The sequence below is a fragment of the Zalophus californianus genome, chromosome 7 (genome assembly GCF_009762305.2).
Source record: "Zalophus californianus isolate mZalCal1 chromosome 7, mZalCal1.pri.v2, whole genome shotgun sequence".
NCBI classification, from domain to species: Eukaryota; Metazoa; Chordata; class Mammalia; order Carnivora; family Otariidae; genus Zalophus; species Zalophus californianus.
In genome coordinates, this window is record NC_045601.1 from 62,987,607 (window position 1) to 63,002,143 (window position 14,537).

General features: G+C 40.6%; 1 protein-coding gene across 12 annotated transcripts in view; it reads right to left on the reverse strand.

Annotated features, from left to right (window-relative positions):
* Positions 1 to 14,537, reverse strand: part of KLHL32 (kelch like family member 32) — a 253,062-nt gene that overhangs the window by 145,389 nt on the left and 93,136 nt on the right. For 10 of the 12 annotated variants that reach the window (XR_003521410.2, XR_003521411.2, XM_027602058.2 and 7 more), the window contains one exon: positions 8,046 to 8,153. The exons of the other annotated variants lie outside the window; for them this stretch is intronic. Coding sequence is in view for 8 of the 10 variants with exons in the window: in XM_027602058.2 (XP_027457859.1) it covers positions 8,046 to 8,153 (108 nt within the window). In the remaining 2 variants the exon portion in view is untranslated. The remainder of the gene's footprint in view (positions 1 to 8,045; positions 8,154 to 14,537) is intronic. 12 annotated transcript variants of the gene reach the window in all.

Consider the following 14,537-nt stretch of genomic DNA (forward strand, 5'->3'; position numbering starts at 1 on the left):
CTGGGATTTCAGAGGTCCCAAATCTCTTTATTTACCCTATTTATTTACTTATATGATATCTCATTTTGAGATGGATCTGAGGCATCAATACAAGCATTTAAAAATTAAGAACATAAATAACTCAAGCTAAGAGAAAATAGGAAACAAAAAGTAATATGAAGTCAGGAGAGGAGGTATATATATATATACATATGTTTTTATATCCTTATAACTATTTTTTTTTAAGATTCTATTTATTTGAGAGAGAGTATGAGCAGGGCGGGGAAGAGCAGAGGGGAGAAGCAGGGTCCCCACTGAGCAGGGCTGAGCAGGAAGCCTAACACGGGGCTCAATCCCAGGACCCTGGGATCATGACCTGAGCTGAAGGCAGATGCTTAACTGATTGAGCCACCCAGGCACCCCCTATTCTGTTTTTTATGGAATTTTACTATTTTAGAAAATGGTTTCAATATGGTTCCTAAAGAGTTCTGCCCCAGCATGTATATACTGAAATACATATTATTTTTATTACACTTCCTCTCCTTCTGTTTATTCATCATATATGTTAAGGTTTCTTATTGATGTGTCATTTATGTGGGCAAGTTATAATATCTAAGAATTTCATTTCAGGATAATCTAAAACATTCAATGTTGCCTTTTTATATTAAGGCCTGATAGATGAGGCTGAGAATCACCAAGGCTGATAGACAGACTGTGTATCTTCTGCGAATCCATTATGTATATAATTTCTCCCAAATGAACTTTTAGTGAGAGCTGTCTCAGAAAACAGGCTGAGGCTGGAATGCAATTATTCTCTTTTGCTGAATGAGGGGAAAAGCTTATGTACTTTAAAAAGCCATCAATAGGCTGATAACTTCTTATGAAAATTAATAAGCTAATCAAGTTTCTCCCTTAAATAAACTGTTAATCTCCCTCCACTCAGAGATGATTTCATGAAACACCTAAGGAAGAGTCAGGATTTCCTTAGGGAATAATTCAGAGAGCAGCCAACACTCAGAAATTCTAATGATCAAGAAAGAGCACTGCTTAGAAATCCTGCTTTGATTTCTGCCTAGAAATATTATAAAATAAGAATTACTGCTCACCCAGCATAGCAAAGGAAAAAATTCCAGATGCATACCAGATAAAATATCTGGCCGTGATACTTTCTGCTAAAACATTCAAAAATTGGATTTTGTACAGAAGTACAAAATCTACCCCAAATTAACTAAGTGGGTTGACCCACTATTTTAAGTTGCTGGATGTTAGCCAATTCTACTTTGGAGGACATTAGCTAGAAAAGGACTGATTGTTTATTGCCTCCACTATGACAACAGAACCATTATCACAAGCATACAGAAAATATTTCTCTTCCTATTCTCTATACTGGCAATAAGGTGGGGTTGGGAAGTAGAGACACTTGGAAGGAGAGTAAAAGAAAGAGAGGCAACAAATCCAGCTCATCTGAATGGAGTTTTATAAATAAATAAAGATAAGGTTAAAACACAGAGGGATCACATTCATCCTTATCATCTGATGCTATCTCAGATACCCAGAGACCCTCATCATGTTACCAGTATGCATGTTCTGTACACAATGAGCTCAAGCACCCACCGTGGCCCATCGATAGGTTCCTCAGCACAGAATGAATGCTGAGTAAGATCATAAGTGCTATTAGCATATTGTTTAAACACATTTTGTTTTCCTAAGTGACTGAGTTACACAATATCTCAAAGGAAAATACCTGTGCCTAAATTGTGACTATCACTCAAGTAGAATGCTAGACTAATGTAATTGAGGTCTGACTCCATTTTTGACGTCTGCCTGCTAACAGCTTTCGAGCCCCATCACTCCCTCGTCCCTGTTTTCCCCACACCTGGGAAAAAGTACAAGAAAGACTGAGTGCTCTCTCCCTTGGTGCTGGTAGGAAGTTGAAACCACACAAGCCCCTGCCTAGGGGCTCCCTCCCCTAACCACAGGAAAAGTCAAGCCAATCACCCTCTACTTGCCCTCTGAAGCCATTTTTGGACCTGCTTGGGAGCCACCCTGCTCTCCCCAGAAAGCCTCACTGTGTGAGTAATAAACCTTTTTGCATCCTCTTGGTATGCATGTGGTATTATTACCAGTCTCAACAACTGAATCCAATTTTGCACAGGGGAGGGAACCATTCTGTTTTTGGAGAATGCCTAAAAGACAACTCAGAAACCCCAAACTTGCAAATTATTAGAGAAAAGTCAGGAAACGTAAAAAAAAAAAAAAAAATCAAAGTATCAGCTTTATTACCAAATGAAAGCAGATCTCAGAAGTGTGGCCAGTTACACTTCTTCACAGAGATACTTTAGACGTTGCTATGCTGAGCAAACGGCTTTATAATTCCTGCAGTATAAACTACACCTGAGTACATTCTGACCAGAGAGCACACATAAATTTAATATAGAACAGGCTGGCATGAAGTAGAGACTGTTAATTAGAACTGGTCCTGCTCTACAGGGAGGAGGTCTTCCCACGTGACTTCCCTTTGTCTGAATCAACTGATCGCCTTAGAGAACAGACAGGCTTCAGGCCCTGTGAGTCCTTGGGTTCTTGGGTCCTCAGATGAGAAAAGTAGGCTTCTGGGGGTCAGTCAGGACCTGGACCTCTAAAATCTCCCTTCTCCTTTTTTCACAATAAATAATTAGGTCTCCAACCTGTCCTTCCCACTTTTGACCACCAAAACATGTCAACATTTATTGCTTTACTTGATATCTTGGTAAGCCATTAAAATTCCATTTGGCATATGGTTCTTGTCGATCAAGTTAGCTGGTACTTTTGTGAAATCTCTCCAAGGGCAAATAGTGCAGAGTTTCAAAAGATCCAAACAAGCAAAAAGCCACTGATGAAATTCAAGCTTCCTTCATTTCACTCTCTCAAACCTTCTAATATGGACTCTGGCACAGCTCTCACAAGAAGTAAGGTGAGGAGAAAATGATAACTTTCTGCACAATTCCAAATATTCTTCCTTAGAATGTGGATTTTAGACTGTGCCCTCTAGAGCCTGGGGCACAGTGAAGGTACCTCAGGGGCCTTTTGCTTGCCAGGCTTCTGTAGGCACTGCCAGGTGAAGAAAGGACTCTACAGCTAAAATATTTAAACCACTGAATATCCTAAATGTTGCTCCCCAGAGACATATTTAAGAAAAAATTCTCCCAGATTTGTTCATATGCTACCATTTAGTTTAACCAGGTTACATTTAGAAGTAAATCTTATGGGGTCTTTTTCCATGTAAAGTGACACATTTATCCCTCTGTAGGGATGGTCCATGGGAAGCAGTTCCAATTCAGATTCCTGTCACTCTGCTGCTGGGCCTGGTGCTCAGGTCTATAGAGAAAAATATTCTGCTATGTAGAATAAATACAGTTTCAATATTCATCAAAATGGAATGCTACAGTGTATGCCTTATCAATGCTATGTAAAAAGATAATGTGAACGTATTAAGGAATCAAATAAGAACCAGGAAGAAAAACTTCACTGCATAGAGCATGAATACCAAGGGATAGTTTCCTTGACTTTATAATTTCTTTTTTTTATATAAAAAAAGTATTTATTTGAGAGAAGGACAGGGAGAGAGCGTGGCGGGGGGTGGGGGAGGGCAGAGGGAAAGGGAGAAGCAGGCTCCCCGCTGAGGAGGGACACCTATGCAGGACTCGATCCTAGGACCCTGGGACCATGATCTGAGCCGAAGGCAGACGTTTAGCTGACTGAGCCACCTAGGTGCCCTGAGTTTACAATTTCTGATTGCATGAACATTTTTACATAACCAATTGTGTAACCACAATTACAGCTATTTTTTTTTTACTTAAGAGTATCATACTTTTCTACATTTCCAAAGAAAGACATTATTTTTTTAAAAGATTTTTATTTATTTATTTGACAGAGAGAGACACAGTGAGAGAGGGAACACAAGCAGAGGGAGTGGGAGAGGGAGAAGCAGGCTTCCCGCGGAACAGGGAGCCCGACGCAGAACTTGATCCCAGGACCTTGGGATCATGACCCGAGCCGAAGGCAGATGCTTAATGACTGAGCCACCCAGGCACCACCAAAGAAAGACTTTAAAATGTTAATATTAATGGTTACACAAAATATCCTTGTGAAGACTGTATTAAAGCATTCTCTGGATCAGAGGATGGTAATTAGGATGGGAGTCCCGAAGAGATGGATTTCTCCATGTGTTGAGGAGCCAAGGCTGGAGTTACTGGATAATGAAGAGGGAGCCAAGGCTGGAGTTACTGGATAATGAAGAGAAAAGCAAGGGATCACAGGTACCAAAGCATCCTTTCTCTTCAGATGGCCAGATATGACATGGCTGGTTCAGGGTGGACAAAGTCGGCAGTACCTGGAGGCGGCAAATATTAAAGGGGACTACAAATGTCACTGTCATCTGGTGCGTAGTTTCTCTCTCCATCAGGCTACAAGGGACAGAACAGGAGGACAGTTCTCTGGAAAGGAAGAGGAAGCTAACTAGGCTTAAGCCCTTGCTCCCCTATAAGGAAGGTATTTAGCACTGTACTTGGCATATAGTCTATCTTGCTTAACATCATCACAGCCGGAGTGCTAAACAGTGAACTTTATTGTGGTTCTCAGCTCTATTTGCTTCCTATTTTGGTCCTTAGTTACTCAAATTCTTAGAGGCTTATTCCAGGACTTTCGAGGTCAGAAGTCCTTCCATCTTCCGAGTGGGGCTCTTCTCTTTCTAGAAGGACCTTGGTGTTAACTGCTAATCACTATCCCTGGGCTTTCTTAGCAACACCTACTCACTCCTGAGTGGCTGACCTCTTGTCTAGTTAGGACTGGGAATCCTCCTCCCAGGCAACATCTCCACCAGAATCCTTTTTTTCCTCCCCTTCTTCTTTCCTGGTCTGAAATAGGAATGAATTCCTGGCCAGAGTTGGAAAGTGAGGAGACTGAGGGAGACCAGAGAATGGGTAGTCTTGCCCACCAGATTAAGTGAGTTTGTGTTTTCTTAGTGTTACTCTGTCCCTTTCTCCCTAAGGCAGAACTGCCTGGTGACAGCTTACATCACACCACTTGCTCCTGACCTGGCTCCCAGCTCCAGCCCAGAATAGGACCTGGAGAGTAGCCTGGCTCCTCTGCCCCTCATGGCTGCTTCTGCTCTTTACGGCTGAGCAAACACACCCACGAGGGGGGCAATGCATGCCCGCCTCTGCACAGGCTGTGCCCTAAGCAGGGTGTGCCCACAGGAAGGGCATGTCTCTAATCAGTGGGAAGGCAGATTGTGTGCTTGCTTGGCCCCATGTAGACTCCTTGCTAAGAAAAGTGTGTGCGCTTTCAGAGGATACATTAGCATTAGGGGAAAAGTCTGCTTTTTCTTTAAAATTTCCTGGATGAAATCTGTGACCAATTTTAAGAAGGTTATGCTTTAGAGCACTATGTAGGAGGAACATGCACACGTCTTGTTACACATAGCAGCATTCACTCATGGCGCCCACACAATACTTCCAATTCCAATTTCTCTCCCAAGACGGCAACAATTTTCAGACATTTAAAACACTTATATTTTATACTATGCTTACTACCACCGACTAAAGGTGTAATTAACTGTCAGTAGAAATCGCTAGCGGTAGATAAGTTCAATGTTAATCCTGATTTTACAAATCTACATCATGGCTAAGACAATAGATTAGTGAGTATTAGTGAGTATCCACAAGACTACATAACAATTAAGAAATTGAAGAACTATGCTTTTATTCCTGCTTCCATATGCCAAAGTCTTCGCTTAATGCTAACGTCAATTCCAGAGTAAGAGAAAGCAGGTTTTTTGCATCTCCCAAGCATACTGCAATTCCACTTTTTGCCATTATCTGTGTTCATGTCTCCAAGGGAAAACAGATTTATTATAAAGTCATTTTGGTGTTTAAGAGAGCAAAGTACCATGGATGCTGTCCAAGAAAGCATGTATCAATTTCCACTGTGCAGCAACGAGTCATCATACATAGAATTCAAGTGCAGCAACTCGGAGCCCTCATAAACTGAGTGCTGCAAAGGCACCCAGGATGAGGGAACCATCAAAAGAGTTCACTCCCTAAAGTGTCCAAATGCTTCCCTGCCTCCTTCAACAAAGTAGAACAAATATGACTTAATCTTTCCTCAGTGGGACAATGGATTTGAAGCTAAGAGGACTGGCTTTGACTCACTGAGTCAGTATACACTGGGAGAGTGATTTGAGTCATTCCCTGCACCTTCCTGGGCTAGTCATCTTCATGATGGGATCACTGCATTCTTCAGAGCTGTCTAGAAGATTAGGTCAAACAGCACACATAAAGTACCTAGGGCACTGCCCTTGCTCTTGCAGAAGATGCTCCATGAAATGTCAGCCTACTTCCTGTCCCTCTGGACACAATCTGAACAGATGAGTTACTGCTGAATGCCACAGGCTTGTTGCTGCTCCGTGGGTATACGCATCAGGAATGGGTCACTGGACGGAATAAATACTGCTCCGGTTCTGGCCCTAGGACTTGCTTTTTTTCTTTTTTTCTCTTTTTTAAGCATTCCTGGCTTTCTTTTTAACTCATAAAAGTGGAATATGAGCATATGACTCCTAAGCAAAGAGATATGGCTGCCCCTCTGCAAACATCTCAAGCAGTCTTCTTACCCTTCAAAAAGTCCCTTTCAGTCCATGTTTCATAAGTCCTTTGTAACACAGGGATTACATATATATAATTGTGAAAGAAAACACAGGGCAATCAAGGCAAACAATAAGACAGCCACTTATATCTGCCATGTGAGTTTTACCTCAGCCTCTATAGCATTTTTGCACCCTTCTGTTTACTAATTATTTAAATGTTTTGCAGCCTATAACTTCTGAGCTGAAACCATTCCATTGTTAATGCAGCTAAATACAAAAGCTACTCATGTAGGTAGTTTTATCAAAGAAACACAACATTTACTATTTCATTCCCATTGCACACCAGCAAAGTATGAGCTATGCGTTATCAATAGTACTTTAGAAGTGGGCAAATGCAGGTATGACCATATTTCAGACATGAAGAAAGAAATCTACACAAGACAGAATTTAGAGCTGGTATCTGTCTTTACATCTATAAACCAAAAAGCAGCCAACACATAATTTACTCACCTCACTAGGAATCAGATTTGGCAACTCTGAACAATAACTGTCCACCTGAATTTTCTAAGGCATGAAATCTGGCTGGGCTGACCCTGAATTTGTGATCCATTTCCTTTGTATTTCCCTTTGCACCTGCTACTTGATGGATGTTTTTTCCTTTCTATCCATTATTTTCATTTCAGCTGCCGAGTTGCCTCAATTACTCTATGAAACAGATCTCAAACTCTACTAGCTCTAGAAAAGAAAATGGACAATATCATATAGTTTAAAAAGCCCCTAAAGGGGAAATTTAGTAGAAAAGTGAGCTCCCAACATTCTTCAAGACCCAAATACCACCTTCTCTGTGAAAGTTTGGACTGATGGCCCCAGCTGACCATATGCTCCTTTTTGTCTCCACCGTATCTTGTATTCTGCTTCTATTATATCTCCCAACACAATGAGGATGTGTGATTATGTCTATGCCTCTTTCCCCCACCAGGATGTGGGCCTGCCAAGAGAAGAGGCCCTTATTTTAGCATAGAAGACACTAAACCTAAGTTGAATAAAATGGAATTAAAAAACAAAAGTTTATAAAAACTTCTTGGAGCTTTACATTTTTTTAAGCCAATAAAGCCATGATTAAGTAATGGAGCTTCAGTAATAACAATTCAAGTTATTTTGCAAACTCTTTCCCATAAGATGGTTCTTTGGGCTGTTTTAAAATTATACCAGCAAGCCACTGAGCTCAGATTAAAATATTATGTTCCCTGGGTCATATTTAAACTCAAATTGTTTTATTTACCTTTTCATCATTTTAGATATAAAATTAAGGAGATGTGAACTTTTTTTTAAACATTAAAATGAATAACAAGAAAAATACCTAAATCTCACGCCTCAAGGATAATCCCCTCTGGCTAGCTGCAGTTCAAAGTTTAAGCCTCTCAGATGACATGTGGTACCATACCTGGCCCGTGTATGCAAACTCCAGGGCCTGCTTCAAGCCAAGGCTGGTCACGCCATGTAAATTCACTTCGTCTGCTCCACTTTCCACCATACAGAGACTGAACATTGCCTGAGGTGGGAGAGAACGAGAGATACGGGGAGTTACGCAACTTAAAAAGCAAGAAAATGGCGGAGGAGCAAGATGGCGGAGGAGTAGGCGACCTAAATTCCTCCTGGTCCCAGGAATTCACCTAGATAGGTTTCAAACCATTCCTAACACCTATAAACTCAATAGGAGATTGAAGAAAACAATAGCAGCAACTCTCTGAACAGAAAAGTGACCACTCTCTGGAAGGTAGGACATGCGGAGAAGTGAATCCGAGGCGATATCCGGGAAGATAGACGGCGGGGGGAGAGAGCCTCCATCAGCTGCTACCAGCAAGTGATAGAGCTGGGGAGCATAAAATCAGAACTTTTAGAAGTCTACTCTGCTGAGGGACGTTGCTCCAGTGGCTAAGTGGGGGGTGGAAACCTCGCTGGGACAGCGTGGTCTCAGGACCCTCGGGGTCACAGAAAGACCAGGGGTGCCTGAGTGTGGCAGAGCTCCCAGGTATTGGAGCAGGGAAGCCGGCTGCAAAGACCAAGCAGAGAAGTGGGTTCTCAGCTCGGGGTTGCCATAAACCATGATCGACGGCACAGTCGGGCCACTGCTCTTCCAGCAGGGACCCAACAAGCGGCAGATCCGGGGAGACTCCCCTTCCTCCCCTGGGGAGGAGCAGGGCAGAGCGCACCACAGAAATCTGCTGGGTTTGGAGACTCCAAACGGGGTCGTGTGCCAGAGACAGAAACACTTGAAAGGCTCGCAAATGGGGTCGTGTGCCAGAGATAGAAATGCTCGTCACAGGCTGGGTGAGCACGGAATACGGCCAGAAACCAGGGAGTGAGGAGTGATTGACTGCTTTCCTCTGGGGGCTCACTGAGGAGTGGGGCCCCAAATTCTCGGCTCCTCCGGGGCAGAGACTGGGAGGCTGCCATTTTCACTCTTGTCCTCCAAAGCTGTACGGAAAGCTTGCAGGGAACAAAAGCTCCCAGGAGGAAAACGGAGCAGATTACTTAGCCCGGCCTCTGGCAAGGGTGGGGCAATTCCATCTCTGGCAAAGACATTTGAGAACCCCTGCGACAGGCCCCTCCCCCAGAAGATCAGCAAGAACAGCCTGCCACGACCAAGTTTACCAATCAATGAGAACAGCAGAATGCCAGCACTAGAGGAATAAAGCACATAGAATTCATGGCTTTTTTCCCCCATGATTCTTTAGTCTTTCAAAGTTAATTTTTTAAATGTTCTTTATATTTTTCTTTTTCTATTTTTATTTGAATTTTTCATTTTCCCTTTTTCAACCAACATCTTATCAATTCCATGTTTCAAAATCTTTTTTATTTTTCATTTTTAGAGTCATATTCTATCCTTTCATTGTAGTTAACCTTATTCTTTATATATATATATATATATATATATATGTATATAAGTTGTTCTCTCTTTAAAACTGTTGGATACAGTTTCTTCGAACAGACCAAAAATATACCCTAAATCTCTAGTGTATGGCTTTGCTCTAGTCTCCTGGCTGATAACATTCTCTCCCTTTTTTTTTTTTTAATTTCTCTTCTTTCTTTTTTCAACCAACTTCTTATCTTATCAATTCCTTTTATAAAATCTTTTATAATATTCATCTTTACAGTCATATTCCATCCCTTCATCATATTTACCCTTATTTTTGTACATATGTTTTTCTTTCTTTAAAATTTTAGGAGGCAGTTTCTTCTAACAGACCAAAATACACCCAAAATCTAGTGTGTGGCACTGATGTATTCACCAGCCTGATCATATTTGATCATATTCTTTTCTTTCTTTCTTTCTTTCCCTTTCTTTTCCCCCGGGTTTCGGGTCTCTTCTGATTTGTTTAGTGTATATTTTTCTGTGGTCGTTTTTACCTTGTTAGCATTTTGTTCTCTCATTCATCTATTCTCCTCTGGACAAAATGACAAGATGGAAAAACTCATCTCAAAAAAAAAAGAACAAGAGGAGTACCGACTGCCAGGACCTAATCAATACAGACGTTAGTAAGATGTTGGAACTAGAGTTAAGAATGACGATTTTAAAGGTACTAGCTGGGCTTCTAAAAAGCATGTAAGATACTAGAGAATCCCTTTCTGGAGAAATAAAAGAACTAAAATCTAACCAAGTCGAAATCAAAAAGGCTATTAAGAGGGTGCAATAAAAAATGGAGGCTCTAACTGCTAGGATAAATGAGGCAGAAGAGGAAATTAGTGATATAGAAGACCAAATGATGGAGAATAAAGAAGCTGAGAAAAAGAGATAAACAGCTACTGGATCACGAGGGCAAAATTTGAGAGATAAGTGATACCATAAGACAAAACAATATTAGAATAATTGGGATCCCAGAAGAGGAAGAAAGAAAGAGAGGGGCAGAAGGTATATTGGAGCAAATTATAGCAGAGAACTTCCCTAATTTGGGGGAAGGAACTAGGTATCAAAATCCAGGAGGCACAGAGAACTCCGCTCAAAATCAATAAAAATGGGTCAACACTCCAACATCTAATAGCAAAACTTACAAGTCTCAGAGACAAATAGAAAATCCAGAAAGCAGCTCAGGACAAGAGGTCTGCAACCTACAATGGTAGAAACATTAGATTGGCAGCAGACCTATCCACAGTGACCTGGCAGGCCAGAAAGGACTGGCATGTTATATTCAGAGCACTAAATGAGAAAAACATGCAGCCAAGAGTACTATATCCAGGTAGGCTGTTATTGAAAATAGAAGGAGAGATAAAAAGCTTCCAGGACAAACAAACAAAAACTAAAAGAATCTGCAAACACCAAACCAGCCCTACAAGAAATACTGAAAGGGGTCCTCTAAGCAAAGAGAGAACCTAAAAGTAACATAGACCAGAAAGGAATAGAGACGATATACAGTAACAGTCACCTTACAGGCAATACAATGGCACTAAACACATATCTTTCAACAGTTACCCTGAATGTAAATGGGCTAAATGCCCCAATCAAAGGACACAGGCTATCAGATTGGATAAAAAAAAACAAGACCCATTGACATGCTGTCTGAAAGAGACTTGTTTTAGACCCAACGACACCTCCAGATTGAAAGTGAGGGGGTGGAAAACCATATACCATGTAATGGACAGCAAAAGAAAGCTGGGGTGGCAATCCCTATATCAGACAAATTAGATTTTAAACCAAAGACTATAAAATCGATGAGGAAGGACACTATATCCTACTTAAAGGGTCTATCCCACAAGAAGATCTAACTATTTTAAATATCTATGCCCCTAACATGGGAGCAGCCAATTATATAAGGCAATTAATAACAAAATCAAAGCAACACATGGACAATACAATAATAGTAGGGCACTTTAACACACACCCCCCCTCAGTGAAATGGACAAATCATCTAAGCAAAAGATCAACAAGGAAATAAAGGCTTTAAATGACACACTGGACCAAATGGACTTCACAGATATATTCAGAACATTCTATCCCAAAGCAACAGAATACACATTCTTCTCTAGTGCCCATGGAACATTCTCCAGAATAGATCACATCCTAGGTCACAAATCAGGTCTCAACTGGTAACAAAAGACTGGGATCATTCCCTGCATATTTTTGGACCACAGTGCTTTGAAACTAGAACTCAACCACAAGAGGAAAGTTGGAAAGAACTCAAATACGTGGAGGCTAAAGAGCATCCTACTAAAGAATGAATGGGTCAACCAGGAAATTAAAGAAGAATTTAAAAAATTCATTGGAACAAATGAAAATGAAAACACAACTGTTCAAAATCTTTGGGATGCAGCAAAGGCCATCCTAAGAGGAAAGTATATAGCAATACAAGCCTTTCTCAAAAAACGAGAAAGGTCTCAAATACACAACCTAAACCTACACCTAAAGGAGCTGGAAAAAGAACAGCAAATAAAGCCTAAACCCAGCGGGAGAAGAGAAATAATAAGATCAGAGCAGAAATCAATGAAATAGAAACCAAAAGAACAGTAGAATAGATCAACGAAACTAGGAGCTGATTCTTTGAAAGAATTAACAAGATTGATAAACCCCTGGCCAGACTTATCAAAAAGAAAAGAGAAACAACCCAAATAAATAAAATCATGGATGAAAGAGGAGAGCTCACAACTAACACCAAAGAAATACAAACAATTATAAGAACATATTATGAGCAACTATATGCCAGCAAATTAGATAATCTGGAAAAAATGGATGCATTCCTAAAGATGTATCAACTACCAAAACTGAACCAGGAAGAAAGAGAAAACCTGAACAGACCCACAACCGCTAAGGAAACTGAAGCAGTAATCAAAAATCTCCCAACAAACAAGAGCCCAGGGCCAGATAGATGGCTTCCCAGGGGAATTCTACCAAACATTTAAAGAAGAAGTAATACCTATTCTTCTGAAACTGTTCCAAAAAATAGAAATGTAAGGAAAACTTCCAAACTCATTTTATGAGGCCAGGATTACCTTGATCCCAAAACCAGGCAAAGACCCCATCAAAAAGAATTACAGACCAATATCCCTGATGAACATGGATGCAAAAATTCTCGCCAAAATACTAGCCAATAGGATCCAACAGTACATTAAAAGGATTATTCACCATGACCAAGTGGGATTTATTCCTGGGCTGCAAGGTTGGTGCAACATCCACAAATCAATCAAGGTGATACAATACATTAGTAAAAGGAAGAACAAGAACCATATGATCCTCTTAATAGATGCAGAAAAAGCATTTGACAAAGTACAGCATCCTTTCTTGATTAAAACTCTTTAGAGTGTATGGATAGAGGGTACATACCTCAATATCATAAAAGCCATCTATGAAAAACTCACAGCGAATATCATTCTCAATAGGGAAAAACTAAGAGCTTTTCCCGTAAGGTCAGGAACATGGCAGGGATGTCCACTATCACCACTGCTATTCAACATAGTACTAGAAGTCCTAGCCACAGCAATAAGACAACAAAAAGAAATAAAAGGCATCCGAATCAGCAAAGAAGAAGTCAAACTCTCACTCTTTGCAGATGATATGATATTTTATGTGGAAAACCCAAAAGACTCCACCCCAAAACTGCTAGAACTCATACAGGAATTCAGGAAACTAGCAGGATAATAACAAATACTCCTAAAATTTGTATGGAACCAGAAAAGACCCCAAATAGCCAGAGGAATATTGAAAAAGAAAAACCAAAGCTGGTGGCATCACAATTCCAGACTTCAAGCTCTATTACAAAGCTGTCATCATCAAGACAGTATGGTACTGGCACAAAAACAGACACATAGATCAATGGAACAAAATAGAGAGCCCAGAAATGGACCCTCAACTTTATGGCCAATTAACCTTTGACAAAGCAGGAAAGAATGTCCAATGGAAAAAAGACAGTCTCCTCAACAAATTGTGTTGGGAAAATTGGACAGCCACATGCAGAAGAATGAAACTGGACCATTTCCTTACACCACACACAAATATAGACTCAAAATGGATGAGACCTAAATGTGAGGAATCCATCAAAACCCTAGAGGAGAACACAGGCAGCAACCTCTTTGACTTTAACTGCAGCAACTTCTTCCTAGAAACATCCCCAAAGGCAAGGGAAGTAAGGGCAAAAATGAACTATTGAGACTTCATCAAGATAAAAAGCTTTTGCACAGCAAAGGAAACAGTCAATAAAACCAAAAGACAACCAATAGAATGCAAGAAGATATTTGCAAATGACATATCAGATAAAGGGCTACTATCCAAAATCTATAAAAAAACTCATCAAACTCAACACCCAAAGAGCAAATAATCCAATCAAGAAGTGGGTAGGACATGAACAGACATTTTTCCGAAGAAGACATCCAAATGGCCAACAGACACATGAAAAAGTGCTCAACATCACTCAGCATCAGGGAAATCCAAATCAAAACCTCAATGAGATACCACCTCACACCAGTCAGAATGGCTAAAATGAACAAGTCGGGAAACGACAGATGTTGGTGGGGATGCGGAGAAAGGGGAACCCTCCTACACTGTTGGTGGGAATGCAAACTGGTGCAGCCACTCTGGAAAACAGAATGGAGGTTCCTCAAAAAGTTGAAAATAGAGCTACCCTATGACCTAGCAATGGTACTACTGGGTATTTACCCCAAAGATACAAATGCAGTGATCGGAAGTGGTACATGCACCCCAATGTTTATAGCAGCAATGTCCATAATAGCCAAACTATGGAAAGAGCCAAGATGTCCATCAACAGATGAATGGATAAAGAAGATGTGGTATATATATATACAATGGAATATTATGCAGCCATCAAAAAAACACGAAATCTTGCCATTTGCAATGACGTGGATGGAACTAGAGGGTGTTATGCTAAGCGAAATAAATAAATCAGAGAAAGACAAGCATCATATGATCTCACTGATATAAGGAATTCTT